Source organism: Hetaerina americana, unplaced genomic scaffold (assembly GCF_022747635.1).
Source record: "Hetaerina americana unplaced genomic scaffold, ioHetAmer1.1.p SCAF_4, whole genome shotgun sequence".
In the NCBI taxonomy this organism is placed as follows: domain Eukaryota; kingdom Metazoa; phylum Arthropoda; class Insecta; order Odonata; family Calopterygidae; genus Hetaerina; species Hetaerina americana.
In genome coordinates, this window is record NW_027286985.1 from 53,748,487 (window position 1) to 53,774,181 (window position 25,695).

General features: G+C 38.1%; 1 protein-coding gene across 1 annotated transcript in view; it reads right to left on the bottom strand.

The window, feature by feature from the left end:
• Positions 1–918: 918 nt before the first annotated feature.
• LOC139692212 (titin-like) overlaps positions 919–25,695 on the bottom strand; it is a 43,216-nt gene continuing 18,439 nt past the window's right edge. Inside the window, exons 3-12 of the mRNA XM_071590277.1 lie at positions 21,906–22,112; positions 21,355–21,479; positions 20,468–20,615; positions 19,271–19,441; positions 18,324–18,497; positions 16,216–16,290; positions 10,954–15,747; positions 9,680–9,898; positions 3,087–9,015; positions 919–1,840 (exon numbers count right to left, since the gene is read on the bottom strand). Of these exons, the coding sequence (XP_071446378.1) occupies positions 1,708–1,840; positions 3,087–9,015; positions 9,680–9,898; positions 10,954–15,747; positions 16,216–16,290; positions 18,324–18,497; positions 19,271–19,441; positions 20,468–20,615; positions 21,355–21,479; positions 21,906–22,112 (11,975 nt within the window). The 3' untranslated portion in view covers positions 919–1,707. The remainder of the gene's footprint in view (positions 1,841–3,086; positions 9,016–9,679; positions 9,899–10,953; positions 15,748–16,215; positions 16,291–18,323; positions 18,498–19,270; positions 19,442–20,467; positions 20,616–21,354; positions 21,480–21,905; positions 22,113–25,695) is intronic.

Consider the following 25,695-nt stretch of genomic DNA (forward strand, 5'->3'; position numbering starts at 1 on the left):
ACTGGGCCATTTACTAAAACTTTACAATAAGATAATTTCCCGTATAAAAAGGCGATTTGCACAAATATTATGCATTTTCTATGTGCTTCTAAGAATTAATTTGACTTTTTATGCAATAAATATGGTGCTGCTATGAAGAAGCTAGAAAATACTTTTGAGGCAGCGCTGGCAGGTTTTCCATACAGCACAATGCTATCTGGCTCTATAATTTTCAGGAGGAGGGGGAGGACAGGGGGTGGTTGCCCAGAGGAGTGGCTCTCTCCCACTGGGGGGAGGGGGGGTTCCAGTGTGGTGGCTACACCATTTTGAGAGGGGGTGGATTTTATTACAAGGGAGGACCCTATATCTGCATTCTTCAAAACAGTACTTCTTATTCTCTTAACTCTCTCAAAATCTCAAAACGTTGCATCTTTAATCGTAATTTAAGGAAGTTTGGAAGTAAAGAAATTAATTGATGAAGGGTGCCCTGTAAACCCCAGCCTTTTTCTATTATTTTTACCCTCTCAATATTAATATCTCAGCAAAAAAACAGAGTAGTTTATAACATAGAACCTTCAAATCTTTGATTTGTTTTGCCATTTGTTTCTATTTTGGCCATATTACTACTGGGAAAACAAAACCCCCGCCCTTTGAGGGATTCATCCCCAGGGGCAGCCAACCCTGGAGATTCTGTTGTTTAACATACACATGCTGCTTCCATTTAAGAAGGCAAACTTTCAAGTGTTTCATTTTCCGCTACTTCACCTGGAAATATGTTTTCAGGCTCCATTATTTCTATGAAGATTTACGAAAGGGTAATATCATATTTGGAACAGTTAAAAAAATTTTGATTTTCATGTGTCCATATACTCAACATAGTAACTTTTCAGTAATTCATAGATGATTATAAAATGAATTTTCTTTATTTGTTGGGGAAGAAAACCAGCATTTCAGTACAAAAATTCACACACACACAGAATAATGGGTAAAAAATTATAAAATAAAGGAGCAAATTATGACAATCGATCAAAACACGATTCAATTAAAATCAAACTTGCTAGCATTGTCACATAATTACAATTGTATAAATATTTCAGGATAATATTTCACAGATAATTCTGTAATGGAACTGGACGGAGGTCACAAAAACGTCCCTTCCTTCCCTTTCTCCTGATTGTCCAGTCACCCAAACGTTCAAGGAGCAGAAATGTTCGATTTCATATCTGGCCATATTATAAAAAAAAAGCCTACTATCCAGAACATGTTTCATTTCTACTCGTCAAATCAATCGGGTGGGGCATTACAGAGAGGCAGAGAGTGGATCTTTAGCTCACAAAAGAAATCCACTTCTCAATACACTTTATCCTGCAGCTTTGTGAGCACCGTGAACACAATTTTACAAAGTAAGAATCACTGCACAGCAAGTTTCAGTAACTTATTTTTTTGAAACCTGCATGACCACTATGCTCCCAGCATTGGCAAATGTGAGGTTCAACAAATGACAAGACCTTCCTTTGCACAATGTCTCCATTCCAATTACCTAATGTCCTTTTTCATTTTCATTCAACTCCATTTTCGTTTGATGACACTCCACTTGTTTTACGTTGTAACTCAAAAATATACATTACAAGGGGAGTTTCAATGGAGCACCGTGGCAGTAGTTATGCAGTCCCTTTATTGTCAAAGGGAATGAATTTTTAGCATCAGAAGTCTTATACTGTTGGGCTTTCAACTTCTAACGCTCCTCTTCCTCCTCCGTCTTCGTTGAGACTTAGTTTGTGCTGCTTCCAACATCATTTGAATCATGGGCTCAGGTTGACATGGCTTTGGATCACACGTCATAGTGCCATTGGCTCCACACCTATAAAATATTCAATTAGGAATTATTTCAAAAGAAAAATTGCTTCTGGACTAATGATAAGACTGTTACCCACCCATACGAATGCATTTATTAGGAAGTGAATACATTCTTATGGGTTGGTAAGCAGCATTTAAAAATAAATATATTATTCCCTTCTTTTTTAAAGTGTATATTTTAGATATGTTGCAAGTATGACTTAGTGTTCCACAGAAAACTTCAGTAAAGCCTCCATGTGCATGCCTAAATTATATCTACCATCCCTGTCATATCATAGAGTAAGTCGCAGAAATAGTGATTCGATCACTATATGCTCATTTAAAGACATGGCCAATAATAAACTTTTTTGAATCATGCCTGTTGCCACTATTGCTTTGGTCCATTTTACCATATTAATTGTATACTAGCTATTACCCCTTCTTGATAATTAATGGGTACTAATAAAGAGCTTAATGCGACAATTTCAGAGTTTAAAAATCATTTACCTTGACCAGATTTCAAACCCAAACGCTGAAGCATCTGGGTTCGAATCCTGGTTGCTCTAGCCTTTAGTGGATATAGAGGGATTTGGGTTCGAATCCTGGTCAAGGTGAATGATTTTTACACTCTGAAATTGTTGCATCCTAATGCATATTTAGCGGATGACTCTTTTAAAAATTACTGTCGTGGCATCTCCTGCAGTTTCTGGGAATTTGTCAAAGAGCTTAATGTTTAATGAAGAAGTTAGGCCTAGAGGTGGAAAAGCAGTAATGAATCGTGTTCATTAATTATTCCATCACAACTGATGAAATCAAGTTGATATGTCATGAAAATCAGGAATCATTTAAATAAATGTCTTTAATTAGTAGTTATTGCCAACATATGTCAAAGATTGCTTCAAGTATATTTGTAAAATAGTATTTTAATCACAAAATCAATTCATTCTATTAGACAAAAATGATTAATGACTTTCAAGGAATTTCCAATTCATAAACTTAAGGTACAGTGTCTAATATTTTACCTTTTATTCTTGAATAAATGGGTAAAAATCTTTTCAATTTGGCAATCCTTGAATACATTAGAAAAATAAACATTTGTTTACTTTCTAAATTAAGTTATACAATGATTATATATTGTCTCACAAATTTTTCCAATTTTCAGGACTTATTGCTTTAAATTACCATTTTCATACTCTTTTAAGAAAGTATGTAGATTTTCACTTTTGCTAAAACCCATTATAACATGCTAATGAAAACTATTGAGTACTCACTTGCACAGTAGACATGGACCAGATGACGTAGGGATATTTTCATCGATTCCATAGAACTGTCCATCCACTCGGCAACCACGCTGTGCCATCACATAGCTGGGTACTTCTGTAGTGGTGGTTGTAGTGGTGGTGGTGGTAGTTGTTGTTGTAGGTGGAGATGAAACATTCCTTGCACCTCTTTCTCGAATCTCCATTGTTACTGGGCACTCATACCTCGGACAGCAGAATCCAGGGATTGGCTCCCTACGGCATCCCCTAATTGGTGGTGGGCATGACTGTTGCAAGCAAATTACATCCCCTCTGAAGCAGAAGCAGAAGTCACATGGATCCCTTCGCGGTACCTGCTGTGCTGATAGGTAAACTTTTCCTGCATGTCGACATGTGCCTGGTCCACTGTAAACACCATCATCCTCTTCTTCTTCTTCATCCTCATCATCACCATAGAATGAGAGATCATCTTCTCCATCTTCAGGTGGGAGGTATGAGCTTCCACCATGGTGAGGAGGCAGATAAGACCCACCAAATGGTGGAGGAAGATACTGGCCATGGGTTGTTCCTGGATGTTGTGATGGAGGTACATAGGCTCCATGCTCAATTTCTCCTTCTGTTCCTGTAACCTTATCAGATGTATTTTCTGGTATCTCAGGAGGAACAACCTTCTGATCATCTTCTATGACTTGTTGATCTTCTTCCAGCACCTGTTGGTCATCTTCTATAGGTACCTGAGTACTCTCCTGGGTGGTAAGAGAATGTTCAGTGGTGGAGGTGACTGGTTTCATTATGATCTCAGGGAGTGGTCTTACAGTGTGATGAGGCTTATGAGCATCTTCCTCTTCGGGAGTGCTTTCCTCGGTGTATGATGTGGATTCTGTTGGTTTACCATGCACTGTGTAAGGTGTTGTCTCCTCTTGTTTGTCTATATGTGAGCTGCTAGTTTCTTTATGAACAAAGTGGGGTGATTCTGTTGATTGTTGACCTTCATGGAAAATATAAGTAGAATGCTCTTCTGGTGACATAGTATGATGGGCTGGATGAGTAGCTTCAGTTGTCACTGCCTCATAGAATGGTTTATCGGTGAGTCGTTCAGTAATATCCTCGTGACTAGTGGAAGCAAGTGGTTCCTTAGTTGTGATGCTTGAAACAGTGTGATCATATACACCCTCAGGAATATGATGCTCTTCCTTGTCGGCGGCAATAGTTGTATACTGCTTATCAGTGGATTCATCTTCCTTCTCTGAAGATATTTCTTCTTCGGTGGGAACTTCAATTTCAGGATGTGCAGTTACTTCACCTCCAGTTTCCTTATCCTTCTCATCCACTTTGTGGTCATCACTTTCAGGCAGAGAAACTGCTGGCATATCTGTGTGGTAAAGGACTTGATTCTCAGGCTCTTCTGAAGCTGTCTCTATAGGTTCTCCTTCTTCATGTGTTACAACTTTTTCATCTTCATCAACATGGACTTGAGCTGTTGGCTGAACAGTTACAATAGATGAAGCTGTATGTGCCTCCTCTGAAGGATGCTCATATTCAGATTTTACTGTTGACTCATCCAGATCATCTTTGTGCTCTCCCTCAGAAACATGCTCAATTATTTCTGGGCCTGGAGCTTCAGTTGTCAAATGTTCCTCTTTATTATACTCATGTTCTGCTGGTACTTCTGTAATTCCAGCTGAAACTGAAACAGTTTCCTCTGAATCTGTCGTTGGCTTACTAATTTCAGGGTGAACAGCATCTGGTTTATCAGTCTTTTCTTCAGTCTTGTCTTCAGTTACAGCCTCTTCTTCTCCAAAAGGAGTAACTGTGACAACACCTGAAACTGAATGGTCTTCAATTTCCTCTTCAGAGTGCTTTATTTCTTCAGTTACCATCATAACAGGTTCTTTGGTGATTGGCTCTTTATCCTGCTCTTCACTTCCTTGCTGATAAGTTGGCTTTTCAGAAATGGTTTCATCTTTGTGTGTATGACTATCAATTTCTTCAGAAGATTCTGTTGTATGTGCTATTACTTGTTCATCTTCAACACTAATGTTGGACTCAGGTTCTTTGATTTCATGTTCCTCCGAAGTTGTCTCTACGCTCTCCACCTTTTCAGTAATTGCATCTTCACTTCCTGATTCGGGTATTTCCGATGATGTTTCAGGGACTGTGATAGATGGAGTTATATATTCAACTTCTTCAGATATATGCTTGATATCTGATTCTGTTGTACCTGGTTTCCTGGAAACTGTTTCCCCTGCTTCTTCAGAATGCTGGCCATCTTCACTTCCATTCATTTCATCAATTTCCTCAGTCTCTGATGGTGACTTCAATGGTTCATCAGTAACAATGCTGGGAATAGTTGTACGTTCAGCTTCTATCTCTGATGTGTGCTTTAATCCTTCAGTTATTTCTTGGATGGGCCTGTGGGTTATTGTTTCCTTTTCAGTATGTGATTCAAATTCACCATCAAAACCATCTTCAATTCCAGTTTCTAATGGTTTCCTGGTAGTTGGCTCAAATGAAGTATCTAAATCAGGGTGTTCTTCACTTTCTCCTGGCATGTGCTCAATTTCTTCATCGGAATGCTCTGGTATCTTCTCAGGAGTAGGCACTTCTTCACTTGTTTTCTCTGTTTCACTTTCCTTTTGTTCTTCTTCACTTCCAAACTCTTGTGGTGTATTTTCTGCTTCAGTGGTGCCAATTGGTTTTCCATGATGCTCTACATCTCCAGTTATATCATCATCTGCTTCAATTTCATGCAATTCTGACTGTGTTGTCACTTCAGCCAATTTTTCTTCCTCGCTGTCATGATGTTCTTCAGCATATGGTTTTTGAGTGTATGGTGCTTCAGTAACTTCACCAGACACCAAATGATGCTCTGTTTCCTCTCCAGATGTGAATTTGCTAACTTCAGTTACTGTTTCAACACTTTCTGTAACCTTTGAATGATCTCCTCCCTGCTGTTCTTTATCACCTTCACCACCTGAGAGATGCTCAATGTTTTCTGGTACATGCTCAGCAGCCTCTGTCTCAGTCACAAGAGGAATGCTAGTTACTGGCTTGTGAGATTCTAATTCATCATGCACATGTTCTGAATCAGGCATTGTGATACCTGGTTTTTCTGTTTCATTTTCAGGAACTTCATGGTGGTCTCCATGCTCATGGTGTTCAACTTCTTCTTGCATGGTGGTCGGACCTTCAGTAACCAAAATTTCATGTTCAGGCATTTCTCCTTCCCCTTCTGCTTCTGCCTCAATAGCTTCTGGTTTTGCCTCTGGAGTGGTTGGCTTTTCTCCTTCATCTATGTGTTCTGCTCCCTCCTCAGGTACTTGTGAGCCACCTTCTTCATGCTCTGGCTTCTCTTCCTCGCCTTCCTCATCTGACTCAATACTTTCTGGTTTTACAACTGGAGTGGTTGGTTTTTCTTCTTCATCTACATGTTCTGCACCCTCTTCAGGTATTTGTGGGCCACCTTCTCCATGTTCTGGCTTCTCTTCCTCGCCTTCCTCATCTGATTCAATACTTTCTGGTTTCACAGCTGGAGTGGTTGGGTTTTCTCCTTCATCTATGTGTTCTACACCCTCTTCAGGCATTTGTGGGCCACCTTCTCCATGTTCTGGCTTCTCTTCCTCGCCTTCCTCATCTGACTCAATTATTTCTGGTTTCACAGCTGGAGTGGTTGGCTTTTCTCCTTCATCTATGTGTTCTGCTCCCTCCTCAGGTACTTGTGGGCCACCTTCTCCATGTTCTGGCTTCTCTTCCTCGCCTTCCTCATCTGACTCAATACTTTCTGGTTTCACAGCTGGAGTGGTTGGCTTTTCTCCTTCATCAATGTGTTCTGCACCCTCTTCTGGTATTTGTGGGCCACCTTCTCCATGTTCTGGCTTCTCTTCCTCGCCTTCCTCATCTGATTCAATACTTTCTGGTTTCACAGCTGGAGTGGTTGGCTTTTCTCCTTCATCAATGTGTTCTGCTCCCTCCTCAGGTACTTGTGGGCCACCTTCTCCATGTTCTGGCTTCTCTTCCTCGCCTTCCTCATCTGACTCAATTATTTCTGGTTTCACAGCTGGAGTGGTTGGCTTTTCTCCTTCATCTATGTGTTCTGCTCCCTCCTCAGGTACTTGTGGGCCACCTTCTCCATGTTCTGGCTTCTCTTCCTCGCCTTCCTCATCTGACTCAATACTTTCTGGTTTCACAGCTGGAGTGGTTGGCTTTTCTCCTTCATCAATGTGTTCTGCACCCTCTTCTGGTATTTGTGGGCCACCTTCTCCATGTTCTGGCTTCTCTTCCTCGCCTTCCTCATCTGACTCAATACTTTCTGGTTTCACAGCTGGAGTGGTTGGCTTTTCTCCTTCATCTATGTGTTCTGCTCCCTCCTCAGGTACTTGTGAGCCACCTTCTTCATGATCTGACTCAATTATTTCTGGTTTCACAGCTGGAGTGGTTGGGTTTTCTCCTTCATCTATGTGTTCTACACCCTCTTCAGGTATTTGTGGGCCACCTTCTCCATGTTCTGGCTTCTCTTCCTCGCCTTCCTCATCTGACTCAATTATTTCTGGTTTCACAGCTGGAGTGGTTGGTTTTTCTTCTTCATCTACATGTTCTGCACCCTCTTCAGGTATTTGTGGGCCACCTTCTCCATGTTCTGGCTTCTCTTCCTCGCCTTCCTCATCTGATTCAATACTTTCTGGTTTCACAGCTGGAGTGGTTGGCTTTTCTCCTTCATCTATGTGTTCTGCACCCTCTTCAGGTATTTGTGGGCCACCTTCTCCATGTTCTGGCTTCTCTTCCTCGCCTTCCTCATCTGACTCAATTATTTCTGGTTTCACAGCTGGAGTGGTTGGCTTTTCTCCTTCATCTATGTGTTCTACACCCTCTTCAGGTATTTGTTGGCCACCTTCTTCATGTTCTGGCTTCTCTTCCTCGCCTTCTCCATCTGACTCAATTATTTCTGGTTTCAGAGTTGTAGGTTTTCCTTCTTCATCAACATGTCCTGCATCTTCTTCATGCATGTGTAGGCCACCATCTTCATGCTCAGGCTTTTCATCTTCTCCGGTTTCTGTTTGACCAAGTTCTGGTTTCTCAGCTGGAGTGGTTGGTCTTACATCTACCTCAGCATGTTGCTCTTCTTCCTCCTCTGGTGTGTGTGTGCCACCTTCTTGTTCCTTGTCAACATTTTCTGGCTCTTTGGGCTTATCTGGCTTAGGTTTATGCATGCCATAGATATCCCATGGTGGTCTCTCTTTCTTATCATCTTCATCCAAAAATACTATTCTGTCAGCATCTAGAGTGGTATGCATAGCCTCCTCAGTCTGACTTTCTACACCATGGTGTGGTCCAGTAGTTGATTGAGGATAGCCATGAGCATGACTTGTTGTTATCTCAGGTTCATGAATTTCAGGAATAGCAGGAGTTGTTTCTTCTTGCTCTGAAATGCTTTCTATTGTGGTTGCATAGTCATCCTTTAAACCAGAGTGTGGCACTTCAGTAGTTTGTTCATCTTCTTCATGCTCCTCAGCTGAGACTTCATCATAGGAAATGTCACTGTCACCTTTAGGGATCTCTGTTACCTCAGCCTCCTGTTTTGATGTAGATTCATGTGTATCTTCTAAGGGTGTCACTGTTGGTTTCTCCTCAAGTTTCTCAGGTTCCTCTGTTTCTTTAATTGTTGGCTTTGAGGTTGTCTTATCAGCATCGCTTTCTTTTGAGGGGATGATAAACAAGGGAAGTTCCTCAGGTTCTTCATGCTCTTCAGGGGTTTCTGATTCAGGTACTGAGGGAAGCTTTTCCTCTCCTGGCTGTTTTTCTATCTCTTCTGGTTTCTGAGAGTCATCAGTATCTTCATGGAACATATCATCATCGACATGGGTCCCACTCAAAGTTGGAAGAGTAGTTTCCTGTGAATGTCCCATTTGGCTGTCTGACTCAGGTCCCATCATCTCTTCATCATCTAAAAAAAAAGAGTATTTAGCTAAAATAAATATGCATTATTTACATCATGTGAATTCAAAATGCCTTCAAAGTTTTTCTTAATAAATATTTAAATACGACCAAAATGTATCCTTTGCATTCAAAGATTTTGTTAGATGTTAGAAACAGCAGAAGAATAAACTGGCGGTAATAATCATTCTATGTGTTTTCAAATAACACATTAAAATATTCACTTCATTCAGTTTAAAAGAGTAAAAAGTCAGTTTATTTATGCAATTAATCATTCTAAAATTTCTCTTTTCCCTGCTGTACACTTTAAATTAAGTTGTGATCAATAGGATTTTGACTAAATAGCTACTATAAATACAAATTGTTGGCACCTGTGTCATCATGAAATACTATGCTGAAGTTTATTAAGCATTCATTCTGGGACTTAAGATAAAGTATATCCATGAGAGGGATAGACATATTTGTGTACAATATAATATATTATGATATGAAAATATTCAATACCAATTAAACTTTCTAAATAGCTTGAAATATAGGTTAAATACTTCAATAATTGTCTTTTTAAATCTTAATAAACTTAATAGGAACTGATTAAGTTAAAATCAGGGGACCCCATGGTATGATACTGAAGAATATCTAGCTCAAAAAAATATAGCAGTTTTTTTTTTACTTACCACAAGCATAAGTTGGGCAGCAGGAGTGGGGATCATGAACAGGAGAACAGTGACGATTCTCAGCATCTCTATATGGTGGAGGTGGGCATTCTATCCGTGTGCACCGAACAATACCTTCTTGACACCAGCAACGAACTTGGCATGCAGAGGCTGGAGGAACATCTTCGTGGTTTGCAAATACACGGCCATCAACAAGACAACTGAAGGCTGCTGCTGCACCTATTGGAAATCATGATGGATTAAAAAACAAAAGTTAATATTCATTACTCTAGAGAATATATCTATGGTAGAGGACAATACACATTTCATCAAATTGACTATAATTGAATTGTTAGCATTTCAATTTAATTAGGTTTTTCAATATCTGCTACATAAATTAGGTGCTTTTATCTGATAACATATATTAGGTGCTTTTTTCTGATACTTTTTGACATATGCTGCATATATTGAAAACAATAACTTTGATTAAGCCTGTAAGTAATAATCAAAGACATGTTTTGGATATAACTGACATAAATAATTGGAAAACATGACCAAAATGGACCAAATACTTGGTTGCAATACTTAATGGATTCATCCCCAAAGCAAAATAGTTTTTGTAGTGTATGCCAAACAGACAAAATGGAGTCAAATTGTTTTCAAAGCCAATTTTAAATTCATTCTGACATTCACCAATACTCCAACTGTCACTGCCTATAAAAGATGTGAGTAAGCATTACATTCAATAAGGGTTTCATCTAGAACATATTCCATGGCAATCTAAATTTATGGCAAGCTACAAACAAGGGAGGATAGAAATTAATATTTGAGCTCTTATTGATCAACCTAATTTCTGCCATAAAATTAAGTTGAATTTCTTTTGAGGGAAATAGATTTGCTATTACATACTTTGTGATGTTTTTATCTGTGTAAAGTGAACTTTGACAAAATGCAAATGATAGCTTAAAATTATACTTTTTATTTTACTTGGCTCAAGGAACTACCTGTATTTTTGGTGGGATTATCTTCCTAAAGAAATATTTAGTGCCCTTTCAGATATATGCCCATGATTTTCAGTGAAGACACCTTCCCCATGATGGGACCTTTTCCATTTTGTCTTTGAAAAGGGAAAATCGATTTGTTGTATTAAAATTTACCTTGATTAAACAGATAAACATTACTCTTAATTGATCATTTAAATTGAAAAATTATTGTATTTCAATTAAAACTGCTGATATGATGAACAGTTTTCACTTCAAAAAGAAATTTTTCAAGCTTGATGAATGCATACTTACTTCCATCTGGCATAGTAATGCCTCCAAGATCTGGCACTGGAGGCATGTGAACACCATGGGGTGGGGCTGATGTGAAGCTCATCTGCTCTTCTCCTGTTCCACTTGGAGGAGAAGTACTATAGTCTTCTTCCTGGGTAACTTCAATGGGAGCAGTTTCTTTTGATGGCTCCTTTTCTGTCTTTTCACCCTCAGACTCATCATGCTCTGCTCCAGTTTCTTTGTCAGGGGCATACTCCATGGCTTCAGTTACATAGTGCACCTTCTCAGTGGACACTTCAGGTAACTCTTCTTCCTTTATCTCATGCTCCTTCTCTGCTTCATCTATTTCAGGATGAGCTTCATACTGTGGTCTTTCTGTTGATGCATCTGTGCCGGCAGATTCATCAGTCTCAGTCTCATGAGCTGGGTATGTTCTCAGTGTGGTTATTTCAGGTTTCTCCTCATCCTCAAAATCAGGCTTTTCTGTAGAGATTTCCTTTTCATCATCTTCAGTCTCCTTATGATCCTCTTCCAACTCCACTCCATGATCATAAGACTCAGTAATGTGATGATGGCTCTCAGTAGACACTTCATGTGAGGCATCACCTTCAGTCTCACCGTGCACTTCATCAGGTTTATGTTCAGGTATGAAGACTTCAGGCTTGATTGTTGTATGGCGCTCCTTATCAGTAGACACCTCTGATATATCTGAGTCAGGGACAATGTCAGTTGTCTCTGGTTGAGACTCTGGTTCATGCTCTTCTACTTCGGAGGGAACATGCTCCTGTTCCACATCTTCTGGCATAGGTTCCTTTTCAGAAGGATGTACCTCCTCTTGTGGCTCCATTTCTTGATGGATTTTATCGGTAATAGTCTCAACTGTTGAGCCTTCTTCAGTCTCATCATGTTCTTTTTCACCTTCGGGTTTCTGAGGTTCATGATATTCTGTCTCTCCATCAAAGTGGATCTTCTCTGTTGATACCTCTGCCAAATGACCACCTGTGACTACATGCTCTTCAGTTTCTCCCTCTGGGGCAATTTTTTCAGTTTCTTGGGTCACAGCCTCACTGTGAGATAATTCTGTCGAGACTTCAATCTCCCCGCCTTCTGGCTTCTCATGTTCACCCTCAGCTATCTCACCAGCTTCTTCCTCATGCTCTTTTTCAGGTTTCTCTTCCTCCCCATGTTCCACTGGTTCAGTTACTATAACAGTCTTCTCAGTGGATTTCTCTTCATCTACCTGACCTTCCGTGACAATATGCTCAATCTCATTCAGTGATTCATCATCCTTCTCAACCTCAGACTCATCTGGTTTCTTATCTTCCCCTGCCTCCTCTTCCGTATGCTCTGTAGGAATACTTTCAGTGGATTGCTGTTCCTCTTCTTCACCTTCATGCTCCTCATCAGACTCAAGGTCTGTATCATGTTCCACGGGCTCAGTTACAAAGTGAGATTTTTCAGTGAACATTTCTGTGACATCAGTCTCAGTCTGAACTTCCGACTCTGGTTCATGCTCAGTATCAAAGTCAGGTTCTCTTTCTGGAATGTGCTCAGGTTCAAATGGTGTTTTCTCAGTATGTGTAACCTCTACCTCTTCTTTTTCTGTCACAACATCCTTTTCTTTTTCATGTTCATCATGTTCTTGAGGCTCAGTAACAGAATGGATTTTCTCAGTTGATACTTCCTTTTCATCTGTCACTGATGGGTACTTCTCAGTCTCAATTTCCTCCTCATTATCATGGTGAATTTGATGTTCATCAACTGGCGTTTCTTCCTTCTCATCTCCTACCTCAAGAGTAACTGCCTCCACCCTTTCTGTAGACATTTCTAATTCTTTTTCGATGCCAAGAGTCACATGATGTGGTTCTTCTTCCACTTCATCCTCATGTTTCTCACCATCAGCTGTTTCAGTTTGGTCACCAGTCACAGTTTCATGAACTGACTCTGTGACATGAGGATAATGAGATGACTCTGTCGATGGTTTCTTGAATTCCTCTTCAGATTCATCTGGTTTCTCGCCAATATCTTCAGAAATATCTCCTGATGGTTGTGAGAGAGTGGTAATTTCTCCCTTGAGACCCTCTGTGGTAGCTTCATGTCCATATTCTTGAGTTACAGTTTTCTCTTCATCTATCTCCTCAGTTTCATGATGATCCTCTTGAGAATTCGGTTTTTCTGTTTCCTTCTCGCTTATTATAGAATCCAAATCATTTTCAGAGGAAAATGGATGCTCAGTTTGATTTGGGATTTCATTATCTTCTTCTGTTTTGTCACCATCTACCTTCTGTTTTTTAGTAGTCAGCTCTGGGACAGATTCTGTCACATGCACCTCATGTTCCTCTGGTTGAGCTGTGTCAGCCTCAACTGGGGACACTTCTGGCTTTCCTCCACCATTGTCACTCACACCAATTGTGGATTCAGTTGTTTCATGCCCTGGATATTCTACAGGCTCATCTGTGCTTAATACTTGATTATCCACAGGAGGCATAGGAGCTTTGTCTTGGTCAATGCTGATTGATTGCTCAACATCTGTCTTGTCAGTATGCTCTTCCATTGCAGCGACTGGAGTAGTAACCTCTGCGTCATGATCCACATGTGGTCTACTTGTAGTTGGAACCTCCTGCTTAGTCTCCTCTGTCTTATTTTCATCTGAACCCTCATTTTCTAGCCAACCTCCTCCAGCTGGCTTTCCCTCATCACCTTTGACATGTGATGGAGTTGAAGTGATGAACTCCTCATCCACATACCCTTCAGTTGGTTTTCCTGACTCTGAATCAATACTCTCTTCAGTTAGGTTTTCTTCTACTCCATGGGATGGCATATCTGTGTGAGGTTTAGTAGTACTTGTCTTCTCAGTTTGCTGCTGTACTCCTTCTGTGCTAATATGTTCTGCTTCATATCCATCTGTAACAGGTGTCACTTTCTCAACTTCCTCTTCTGCTTCTGGCTCTGTTGCACCCGGTTGGAAGGGAGATTTTTGATCATGTATTTCATCAGTAGTTTCTGGTATCAGTGTAGCTGTAACGAATTCTTCATCAGGATTCTTAGTTGTCTCATCATCATCAAATATATCAGCTTCTTTGTCATCTGATACTGGACTAGGCTTTCCATGATCAATTTCTTCATATTTTTCTTCATGAATGTGAGGTGCTTCTGTTTCACCAATACCCGGCATAGATGTTTCATGTTCTAATTTGTCCATTTCTACTGTATTCTCATCACCTCCGGAGATGTCTGCCTTTTCTGTAGATTCTGATACCTTTTCAGCCTCAGATGTTCCCTCTGACTCTTTCTCTCCCTCTGGTTCAGTGGTAAAATGTTTGATTTCATTTTCATCTTGTACATTTTCAGTTGTGGGACTGCCTTCAGTATAATCCTCATCAGCCCCTTTTTCTGGCTCAGTAGGACCATCAGGTGTACTCTCGGTGATAATCACATCATCTTCTGGCTGTTTTTCAGGTTCAATAACTCCATATTCAGGAATGAATGGACCATTTTCTTTATCTGAACCTTCTGGTTGTTTTTCAGGTTCAATAACTCCATATTCAGGAATGAATGGACCATTTTCTTTATCTGAACCTTCTGGTTGTTTTTCAGGTTCAATTACTCCATATTCAGGAATGATTGGACCACTTCCTTCTTCTGAACCATCTGGCTGTTTTTCAGGTTCAATAACTCCATATTCAGGAATGATTGGTCCGCTCTCTTCTTCTGATGGCGATGATGGTTTTGTTTCAGGGACAAATAACTCTTCAGGTTTCATTGTTTGCTCATCATAATCTTCTTTTGGCTTTTCTGTTCCTTCGGTAACAGTGGGTGTTTCATGCTCATCATGAGAATCAACAGGCTTGACTTCATCTTCAGTTTTTTCTATCTCTTCTGTTGGTTTTTCAGAAATTAGCTCTGCCTCATCTTTGCCAGGTACACCTTCAACTGGTGTTTGGTCTTCTGTTGCTGATTCATGCTCAACTCCCTCATCTCCCTCTTTGCCCTCATCAATTGTATGATGGGTTGATGACTCGAAAGTTGCTGGAGCCTGTGATGCCTCTTCAAATGGCCGGTCAGATGTTTTCTCATCTTCATCTTGTCCACTTCCTTCAGCATGCTCCAGACTTCCTTCCATTGTCTCCTTGTGAGTTTCATCCAATGGACCAAACTCTGCTTCCTCTCCAGTTGTGTCTGCTCTTGCTGGTTCAGCAGTTGATGAAGTGGGGGCTACACCATGAGGAATCTGTTCACGGTCGGGATTATAAACATCTCCTGGGCCTACTGGAAGGGATTCTATGGGGGCTTCTTCCACGGACTGGGTCGTACTTTCATCTTTGTCAGACTTTCTCTCAGTAGTGACTTCACCTTCAGTTGATGAAACCTCATCAATTGGCTTTTGCCCATCTCCCTCTCCCTCTAAATGGCTTTCCTCTGACTCTTCATGAGTTTCTTCTGGTGATTTAGTTGAATATTCATGTGCACTTTCAGTGGTTCCATGGATTTCAGGCACTGCTGACACTTCTTCATTCATTTCATCATCCTTGTGAATGCTCTCTCCTTCCTCATGCTTCATCGTGACTTCCTCCTCTGGCTTACCCTCAGTAACATGGGGCTCCTGTGTCACAGAAGAGGGCAACTCTTCATGTGTTGTATTAATATCATAGTCCTCAGGAGCCTCAACAGGTTCTGTTATTGGGCGTTTATCTTTTTCTGCTGTCTCCACGGAGGGTTCAGTTGATGAATGCCCACCTTCTTCATCACTCCCTGTCGGTATATGCTCAGAAACAGAGCTTCCCATTTCTGGCTTGATTCCACTTGGAAGAGTTTCTGTATTGAAAAGAAAAAGAAAGAAATTAATTTAACTGAAATATCAGTTGTAATGAAAAATTAGATAACGCCATATTTCACAAAAATGCAAATGAATAGCAGAAATCGCTAAGCACATGTAGACATACAAAAGAGTATGCGAAAAAGTTGTTCATTCATAAATAGTCAAAGGTAGCACAAAAAATGATTTTAGCTGCTTTAATACTTAGTTATTAGTTATGTATAAGGTGTTGCATGACTTTTTGTGTATAATGTAAAAGTGCCTTTTATGTAAATAATTAGTCTGCCAAAAATAGAAAATTCCATGCAGTTACAACATGCCCTGAAGTCAAAATGTAAAAGAAACAAAAGCATCTAACGACAGCGACAGAAAATACAAGCAAATGTGATGACACTCAAAATAAGCTGTATGCAAATAAGCATGGCAGCAGTGGCATAATTTGATTTTTTTTGGATAGATTCATTTACCATTTGCAGGACCCATCATTTCTTTGCGATCCTGTCTACCAATGCTCTGGTTGAACACGTTATTTATTGGTGATTCTGGAATGACAAAAGGTCACACTCATCTACATTGAGGAAATGTATGCATTGAAAGATAAACCAAAAGGTAAATCTGTGGAAGAAGGATGACAGTTTGCATGTATCTTACAGTACATAGGTGTCTACTTGCTGACTTAAAATTACCAATCACCTTAAGACATTTCTCAGGACTAGGTAAGAAAGAAAAAATCAATGGAATTAAATATTATTCACTTCACAGTGCCATTTACCTTTAAAGACCAGTCAATATAATATAATATTATATATACATATACATACATACATATATATGTATGTATGTGTATATATATATATATATATATATATATATATATATATATATATATATATATATATATATATATATATACATACACACATACATATATTCACAAATACGTTACTACTTAGGAAAAATTATCCCTTTTCATTTGTTCGAAAGAGAAAATTTTATGTTTCAGTAATGCCATTAACTAAAAATATATATGAATATATATATATACATATGATTTTACCAAATCCGAACCATAATCACATGCCAAGCTAGCCCTGAAAAACTACCTATGACTGCATCATAAATCCATGAAACAGAAGGTGCTTTGCCTTCCCAATTTCTTCCATAGGGTATTTGCAACCAGCACATGCTTATTGACAATGAAAGAATTCTAGTAACTCTGAGATTCATCCAAGTGTAGAAAGGATGAACTCATAGCTAACTTGATCCAAAAACTTCAAACCCATGTTATTTTACCATTGATATAGTGAGTTCTACCCAATCCACTTCTAGGCTTATTATACAGATACATATGCATCTATGTAGAAAGTAATATTTTCCACAAATTCCATTTTTTGTCATGCATTGATAATGATAGATCAGCTGAATTATTACCTACCCAAAAAGACATTAAAATGAAATGAAATTTTTCGCTAGATGCAAAATTTAAATATGTTAGTAATCCCATTGGAGTAATAACCTTTATTTTTTCCATTATCCAATGTATTTCACCTACTTGAGACACCATCATTCATTGCTCTTAAGGTGAAACAATTTTAAGTGTGAGTTAATAGGACTATGAAAGGATGAATGTTTTTATTTTAATGGATAAACACCACTACTTCCACTTCCAAAAAGGTTATACCTGCAACTACTAAGTACAATCAGTTTAAGTTAGTATGTAAATACCACACTTAACAAGGCTTTTGAATGGCTCCTCTTTGATGAAGTTGAAATTTGGTTAATGAGAGTGCCACTGCATGTCAGTGCATTTACTCTTTCTGTTATTTAGGCTGCCATCAAAGTACTTGAAAACAAAAGAATTGCAGATATGCCAAAGAGTCTATTTTTCATCTAATTCATACAGTGAATAAATTTATGGGCAAATTTTGGCACTGGATCATTGGCTATAAAGACAAGGTTTACCCTTTTACTTTCAAAATTTGAATCTTATGGTTTTGTGCTTTGTAATATCATTTTTGGCAACTTCTATACAACACTTCAGTAACTCATGGTTTAGCAAACAATTTGTGTAGGAATAGGAGCTTCTATACAACAAAATATTAATGGACAGATACTGGGCTTAGGAGGGAGGAATTTTGTCTGTTATACAGAAGTATACCTGTTGAAAGTATACTTCAACGGGGAAGTTTCCAATGAAAAAGTGCCATCAAGAAATTCATTTGGCCAGTTAAGTTAGGTATTACAGTTTAACTGTTAACTGATTATCATAGAAATACAGCATGCATGTACATCAGGAGGTGATAAAGTGCTAAAGTCTGATAAGTGACGTTAGCTTGTGTAAAGAAATCCAGGTACACATAAGAAAAAAGTAAAACAAGGAAAAGTAATACAATAGTAGAGCCTATTACAGTTCACATATTTTGTTAGAAAAGTAAATACAATTACCTATTGTGACAAAACATTTATTGATACTCATCTACTTTGATGATCACAAGGGCCAAGTAGTTTGTTGTACCCATATTCCTTGCATAAAATATATTAATTGCATCATTAATTAAATGCTAACAACACTCACCACACTGGTATGCCTCAGGACAGCATTTTCCAGGAGGTATGGGCATGGCAGTGCAATTCTGACCCACACCATTTGCATGTGCTGATTTTTCTGCATCTTCCATGGGGGTACCACATTCCTGAACAGCGCAAACTATGTCTCCACGCATACAGTAACAATGTTGGCAAGGAGAGGCATTGCTAAAATTATAATTGGAATTTATTAGAATTTTGATGTCTCCTGTGATTGCAATATTAACTATCAATAGAATCATAGAAATTCATGCATGTATATTAGTCCTCCTTGACATTCGATAAATCTATCTGAAGCTCTCATAAATAAATTTCATAATCTCAATTTGCTTTATTCCTTTTATAAGTAGCATCATATATTGTCACCTATATTCTTTTTGGTAAAATGTGTGCCCATTTGAGAACCCAATTCTTTCATTCAATTTTCCTCTCAATATTGAAAGAATTGACTGTAGATCTCTAGATGACATATTTATCATATCACATTCAGAACAGGAATGGGAATACAACTATTTTCTTCTCACATCATACGTATAAGCACACGCAACTTCTCTGGCAGGTTAGGTGAACTTGATGTATTTGGAGAGATCCATAAAACTAATTTATGCTAGGCACCATTTCGTTATATCCCTGTAGGCTGGAATGACGCACTAAGATAAACATCATCTGGCATCAGAGCTGTTTATTTAATTTCCCTGATCTACAGGAATAACCCCTAAATATGGCAACTTATTTTATTATTCCTTTTTATTATTTGCAAATAAACAAATTATTTTTATTCAAGTGAGTATATTGGTAGAAGGAATCGTACATGTAAGATACGTTGCATAAAGAAATAGGTTTCAAGGAAACAATTAATTCTTTTAATAAACATTATAGTTAACCAGTATTGATGGCATGAAAATAATTACCTCTCTGCTGCATCAATGCCTGAAATAGCTTTGATTAATTCTCCATCTTCATAGATTTCAGATCCATAGCGGCATCCTAGTGGACTGGGCGTTGCTGGAGGGAGTGTTGTTGGTGGAACTGTTGTGGTTGTAGTTGTTGTGGTAGGTGTTGTTGGTCGAAGGGTTGTTAGGCCAAAATGTGGATGATCTTGATATTCTGTAAAGAATGACAGCTAGTTGAATGAGCATGCATGGATTCCAAAGCAATACATTGTTACTTACACGATTTCCCTCTCTTTCTTCAGATATTTTATAAAATTTAAGAAGAGGAAAATAATGTGGCAATACACAGTTGGAAAAAATCTGAATTTGTATCACTCTAATGTGACACAAGCATAACTCTTATCGTTATAATGACTTATTAAATATAGTGACTACATTATCATGATGAAAAGTATCCATCACTCAATTCTTGCATATCATTCAAAGGTAATAGGTCCATCTCTCCCATGCTGTTCTGGAGACAGCTTTTCAGAAGATGGTATGTAGTGCCCTTTGACAAAGATTTGGCCAAACCCAGAGGAAATATTATAAGAGAAAATTTTAGATTAATATATGTTCTCTTCAAAACCATAAGTGGAATCATGCAACTAACTTTATGGTTTATTTACCAAAGAAAGATTATTTTAACTTTCGATCCATTTTTAACATTTGTTCTCACAAACACTTAGATCTGTAAAAGCACCAAAATAGACTTGCACAGCACAAAATACAGCTTTTTGGTTCTGCAATTTTTATTGCAAGCAAATAATAATGGGATCTTTTGCTTTTAAATAACATAAAGAATTCAATTTCACCTATCAATTACAATTTTGGGTACAAATAAATACTTATTCAAAATGATTGCACATTGAAACTGGTGGAGGAAGTAATTAAAATTGAAATGACAATTGCAGGAGAAATTGCAAAGGTGGAATATTCCATAGTGATTCATTTCTGACAAAATCTAATGTATTATATAATACTATTATATACTAATACACACTTGTATGTTAACTATAATATACTATTATAGTGTACACTATGTATACTATATAGTATTATATTTGCCACTATAATAGTATATTCTATTATTCTATAATATACTATTATAGTATTCATATGATGGAAAAAATATTTGCATCTTCCTTCCTTCCATTCTTTCTCTGATTTATGCTCCAAGTAGGAATCCATTCACACTTACCGCAGTTGTAACGTACTGGACAGCAAATGCCTTCTTGATACACGGGTGAACAACCGTCGACCTGGAGAGTGCACTCTTGCATTACACAAGCAGTCCTATTACGGATGCAGTAACAGAGCTCGCAAGGTTTCTTCCAGTCAGAGGGAACCTTTTTTTGTAATTTGTTGTTGTTGAAAAAAAGAGAAAAGATTATAAATAAGTGATTGACTGAGGGAAACATGGCAATTATTTGAGGACATGCCATCCATCAAACAGGCAATTTCCTCCCAAGGGCACTCATGTCAAACTAACAACAATGGTGAATAAATTTAATAAATAGGAACTTACATTTTACACCATTAATTTTATAGCAACATAAATTTAACAAAAATTATCCAAATCATATTATTTAGCAATAATTATTCAAATTAGCTGATAATATTGTGCCAAAGGGAGGAATGAGATAGACACACTTAGTTTTTATATCATTAGTACTGATAATTATATTCCACTAACGTATTACCTGATTTATGGAACAATTTAATGAATTTTTGGTCAATCAAGTAGCTAATACATCTGATAATGTATATCAGCCAAATTACTTAAAATATATCTATAACCTAAAGATATTTAAGTTCTTATATTATATATGTATACACTTATATTTTGTATTTACTATTATCTGCAATACAGGACCAAATTTTATTCCCAAAGTTACTTGGGGCTGCACCAAATATGTACTTAATAGTAAGAATTTGAAAAGTAATTAATTGCCAAATAAATTATGAGAATGTTAAACAAAAACTAATCATGATCATTTGATGATATATGTCATCATTCATAGGGAAATATGTTTAGCACAAATCATTTGTTTTATAACATATCTTTATTACTGAAAAACAACATACCTGCGCTCCGTCCGTATAGAACACATTGTCAATGGTGCAGCCATAGTCATCTGGGAATCCAAGTTCAGTCTCGAGAGATCCATGGTGGGTAGATTCAGTGGAGCTTGAGATCAATTGTACAGGAACTAGATAAAACAACAAAGAATTCCTTTATAATCTAGTTATAGATGCTTTTTCATTCCAAGCGGGCATTAAATCTTGTTTTATTGTAATTTATAATAGTACCAATAAGGCTTGGCAATTATTAGAAAATAATTCTACACAGGTAAATGCTTGTTTATAACTTACTTAGACATTGACAGGCATTCCACGAGCATTTTTCCTGATTAAATACAATCGAAGAATAATTTTAAAAGATTGTGTTACCTGGGTTACAAGCAACAAATAGACCTCAGCATCAATGTTAGACCTTTCTCCCCTGAGGCCAATGCTCTCTCAAAATTAATAATTTATTTCATACTACTTTTGACCCACTTTTAGTTATAGTGCTAAGGTATCTGGAATGTTTATGACATTAGTGAGTACATGAAATAGTTGAAAAAAATGCAAACCTTCAGGACAGGTGATTGTGGGACAACACTGATCAGCCTTCTTCTCCACCTTGCAGTCCTGTCCAATAGCCTTGGTGAAGGGGCAGACACGGAGGTAGCACATGAGCATACGCCCTCGGCATGTGCAGTTGAGGCAAGGCTCATTAGTGGTGATGCGGTCTCCTTCACTGTAATGCTGGTAATTGTAGTAGCACCCACCAGCAGGATCTGGAAAATATAAAGGTAAGATACCACGTCAGCGGAGAGTTGCTTGCTTGTTTTTGCATTACTGCCATTGCATAATATTTATGTGATTTCATTCCTCATTCTCAGTTTGACTGAGCAGGAATTCCTAACTATGAATACCCAAATGAATTTCAAATCCCTCTGAAAGAGTAAGGTATCAACCTAAATGAAAAAACTTAGATGCTAGATAAATTAAAGTTTAGCAAAAAGTATCAATCTTTAATGACCTGTCAAAATAAGACAAAAAATATGAACATTTGAAATATATATGCTGTGTGGAAAGAATTGGATATGGGCAATATGATTAGCATATTATAAACAATTAGGACCGGCTGTATCTTACTTGTAGTCGTCTGCAGAGAAAGATGCTGCAGTTATATCTACAATGTAGTAAAGAAGATGTAATGTGAACAAGGACCGAGGGTGAAGCAGCAAATGGAGAGAACCAATCTCATTTACTAGATGTTTGATTGATAATATGAGGAGGGAGTTATCTGCATACCATGTCAAATGGCAGATGTTGAAAGACTCCATTAAATAAAGTTCAAATCCATATCACGGGCATAAGAGGACTTAAGATATGAATTGACAAAAAATAAAAATCCTTGAGTTTGTTGAAATACGAGATTATGGGACAATTCTTTATGGCCCATCCGGCCACACAATAAGCCGGATTTACGCTTAAAACCATGAGGTATGTATATTTAAATGTAAAAAGACCGTAAATGTGAGCGAAAGGGCATTTTATTTTTGTAATTAATCCAGCTGGGCTTCAGGGTGAATGTCCTGCTTTACGCTCGGTTTGCGGAACTTAAGGATTGCCTGCTTACGCTGTGCGGCCACCGAGGCAAACCACTCGATCAATTCATTTAATAACGACACAATGGTGATACGCCATATGGAGGCCAAAGCAGTCCTGTCAAACGGAAATGTTTTAGAGAAACTAAATCAAAATCGTTGAGTACCCTGAGAGACATGTATGAAAGATTCTTTAAGAGGTCACTCTTGCTTAGATCAAGAGAATTACGCAATGTAAATGGACGATTCCGGTTTTATTCCCTCGAAATCGTTTATATATGTGTATGTATATATATATATATATATATATATATATATATATATATATATATATATATATATATATATATAATATATATATAAATATAATATTATATATATATATATATAAATATAATATTATATATATATATATATATATATATATATATATATATATACATACACACATAATAGTTTCTCGATTCCTATCCGAGTATGATTTAATTTCGATGCCTAATTATTCGAGTTAATCGCTGATTGCACCATTACAATATCGTATAACCCAATTCTATCTCAATATGCAAGTTGGTACCATTGATTTCGATACCCAGGAAATATATTCATCTGCAATGCGTTATGGGAATACGATTTTTGCACGTGTCGTGATTCATGATTATATGATTAGAATCGAGTATCAATCCCATGAATCGCCAATATCCCATTCTTCCAGACCCCTTGAATATAGTCAACAAGCGTTCAGATCACCCGCTGTTTGCACCCTTGGCCAAGGACACCCACACACGTGATCCGAACACCCGATGATTACAGTGATGCTTTTAAAATCGTTACCGGAAGGTCGTGAGCGAGGCGAGAGCTATTGTGTTGTGGTTTGAATGACTCTCTCTAATGTTTCTGAAGCCTAATGATAATTTCCATGCATACTGGGGGTAGCGCTAGGAAGATGGGCGTTTAGGCCGAAAATCCCAATACGCCCTGCCAAAACCATGTACGCATACATATGTCGGGTGACATTTGAGAGAGAATTTTTCTGAAAAAGAATATTTTTCCTCCCGTATTCTGTACTTATTTAACTATTATGCTTCATTTTATAATCAGAAAATACTCAAGGCACGGCAAAACTTTAATTAAATTCACTTTCACATTTACTGGAACGCTCAAAAGCGATATTATAGCTCGAATTCTATCACTTTATTTTCATTCATTCTCTCAGCTCAGTGCGTAACTTTCTCGCCACTCAAAGGTGCATTTTCTATCCCCTCTGCTAGGCGGAAATACCCACAAGATTTTGATGAGGGTAAAAATGTTTTTTTTTTAACTGGAAACTGAAACATTGTTCTCCAGGAGAATGCAATATTTGAAGTAGGTTATGATCCGAGAAAAACAAAATAAGAAATTGATTCACATGGCATATATAAATGAAATATACTTGTATAATCCTATGTACATGTCCGTCATTAGGAAAACTGAAATTATTCGATTGGTATGAGATAGACGCAAGGAAAATGTAAAGGAGCATTCTCTTAATACATTTGAAAATACTTGTCTTGACTTTACAAATAAGGCTATGGGAAAATTTTTGCGTAGAATATTTCAACGAATTAGTCATCCCGTCAATCAGGACAACAGTGGCCTTCGACGAAATTGTGACCAAGATTGATTGGCAGGATGACGTTCAGGCTAACTTTTATGACGAATGCTACGCGATTTACTGGGAGAGGACAAAGCAGCGGAGGTAATCCCTTTACCTTAGATGTAAAAGATGGCAAAGGGAGAATAATACAATGTGTAGTAGGAGCGTTATGGATGTCTCGATCACTGAGAAAATCAGTTACCCTACCAGAATGATGAACTTTTTACAACACTTTCAATGAAGGTCCGTTGTCGCATGAAATGCTAACATTGCTTCCGTAGGAAGTTCATATTTAACTTCGCATCACGGCTATACAAACCCAATGGGTATAAATCCTACTTGACTTAAAATTGCATAATTGAATAAGAAATCCTGGTGTCGTACTTATATGAGTCATACCGTATATATTCGGAGAAGATTTAGAATAAAAATAAGGAATTTTAGTTTCAGAATCAAAAAAAAATTAAGGTAAAATGTTTCCCCTATCACGGTGAAATTTAAACATTTCTAATCATTTAATATATTTCATTTTAATGTATGAGTTAACTTTTCCCAAAAAGAACGTTTAGCAAGTTGCTACGAGGGCTCTGTGAGGTGTTTCATCTCATGGTTTTATGTGAACCGAGAGAAACTATGTACTTGGCAGTCACGGTGTATTAGCGTTTACTAGCTACCCTTGCAATAGGCAATGGATTCTCAAAGAAATTGCCTCCGGTTATCGCAATGCTCTGCGATCTCACTTTTGGCGACCGTTTATCTGAACTCATGGCCCGTGGCATCACAAGGGCACTTTGCTGATCCCTCGAGTAACAATTTTGGAATTGGATACTAGTGAGAACACACGTATCGTTCGGGGCCTGATATTTTGATAGGTAGGCGGGGAGAGAGATTCACGTTGGGGGGATGAGGGAAGGGGGAGGTTGGGGAAGGAATTAGGGGTATCGGAGGGGAGTGGGGGAAGGGCACGAGAGGAGTGTGAGGAGTTTACGCGATGAAGACGAAGCGTGACTGGACTGGTGGTGGGCGTGGCGCCGGCCATCAGACAATGACCAAGGCATAGGAGTTCTCACACGCGCCCTACGCACCCCTTTAACGCCGAGACAGCCTCGGCGGCCCAGCAATCCTCCCCGCTCC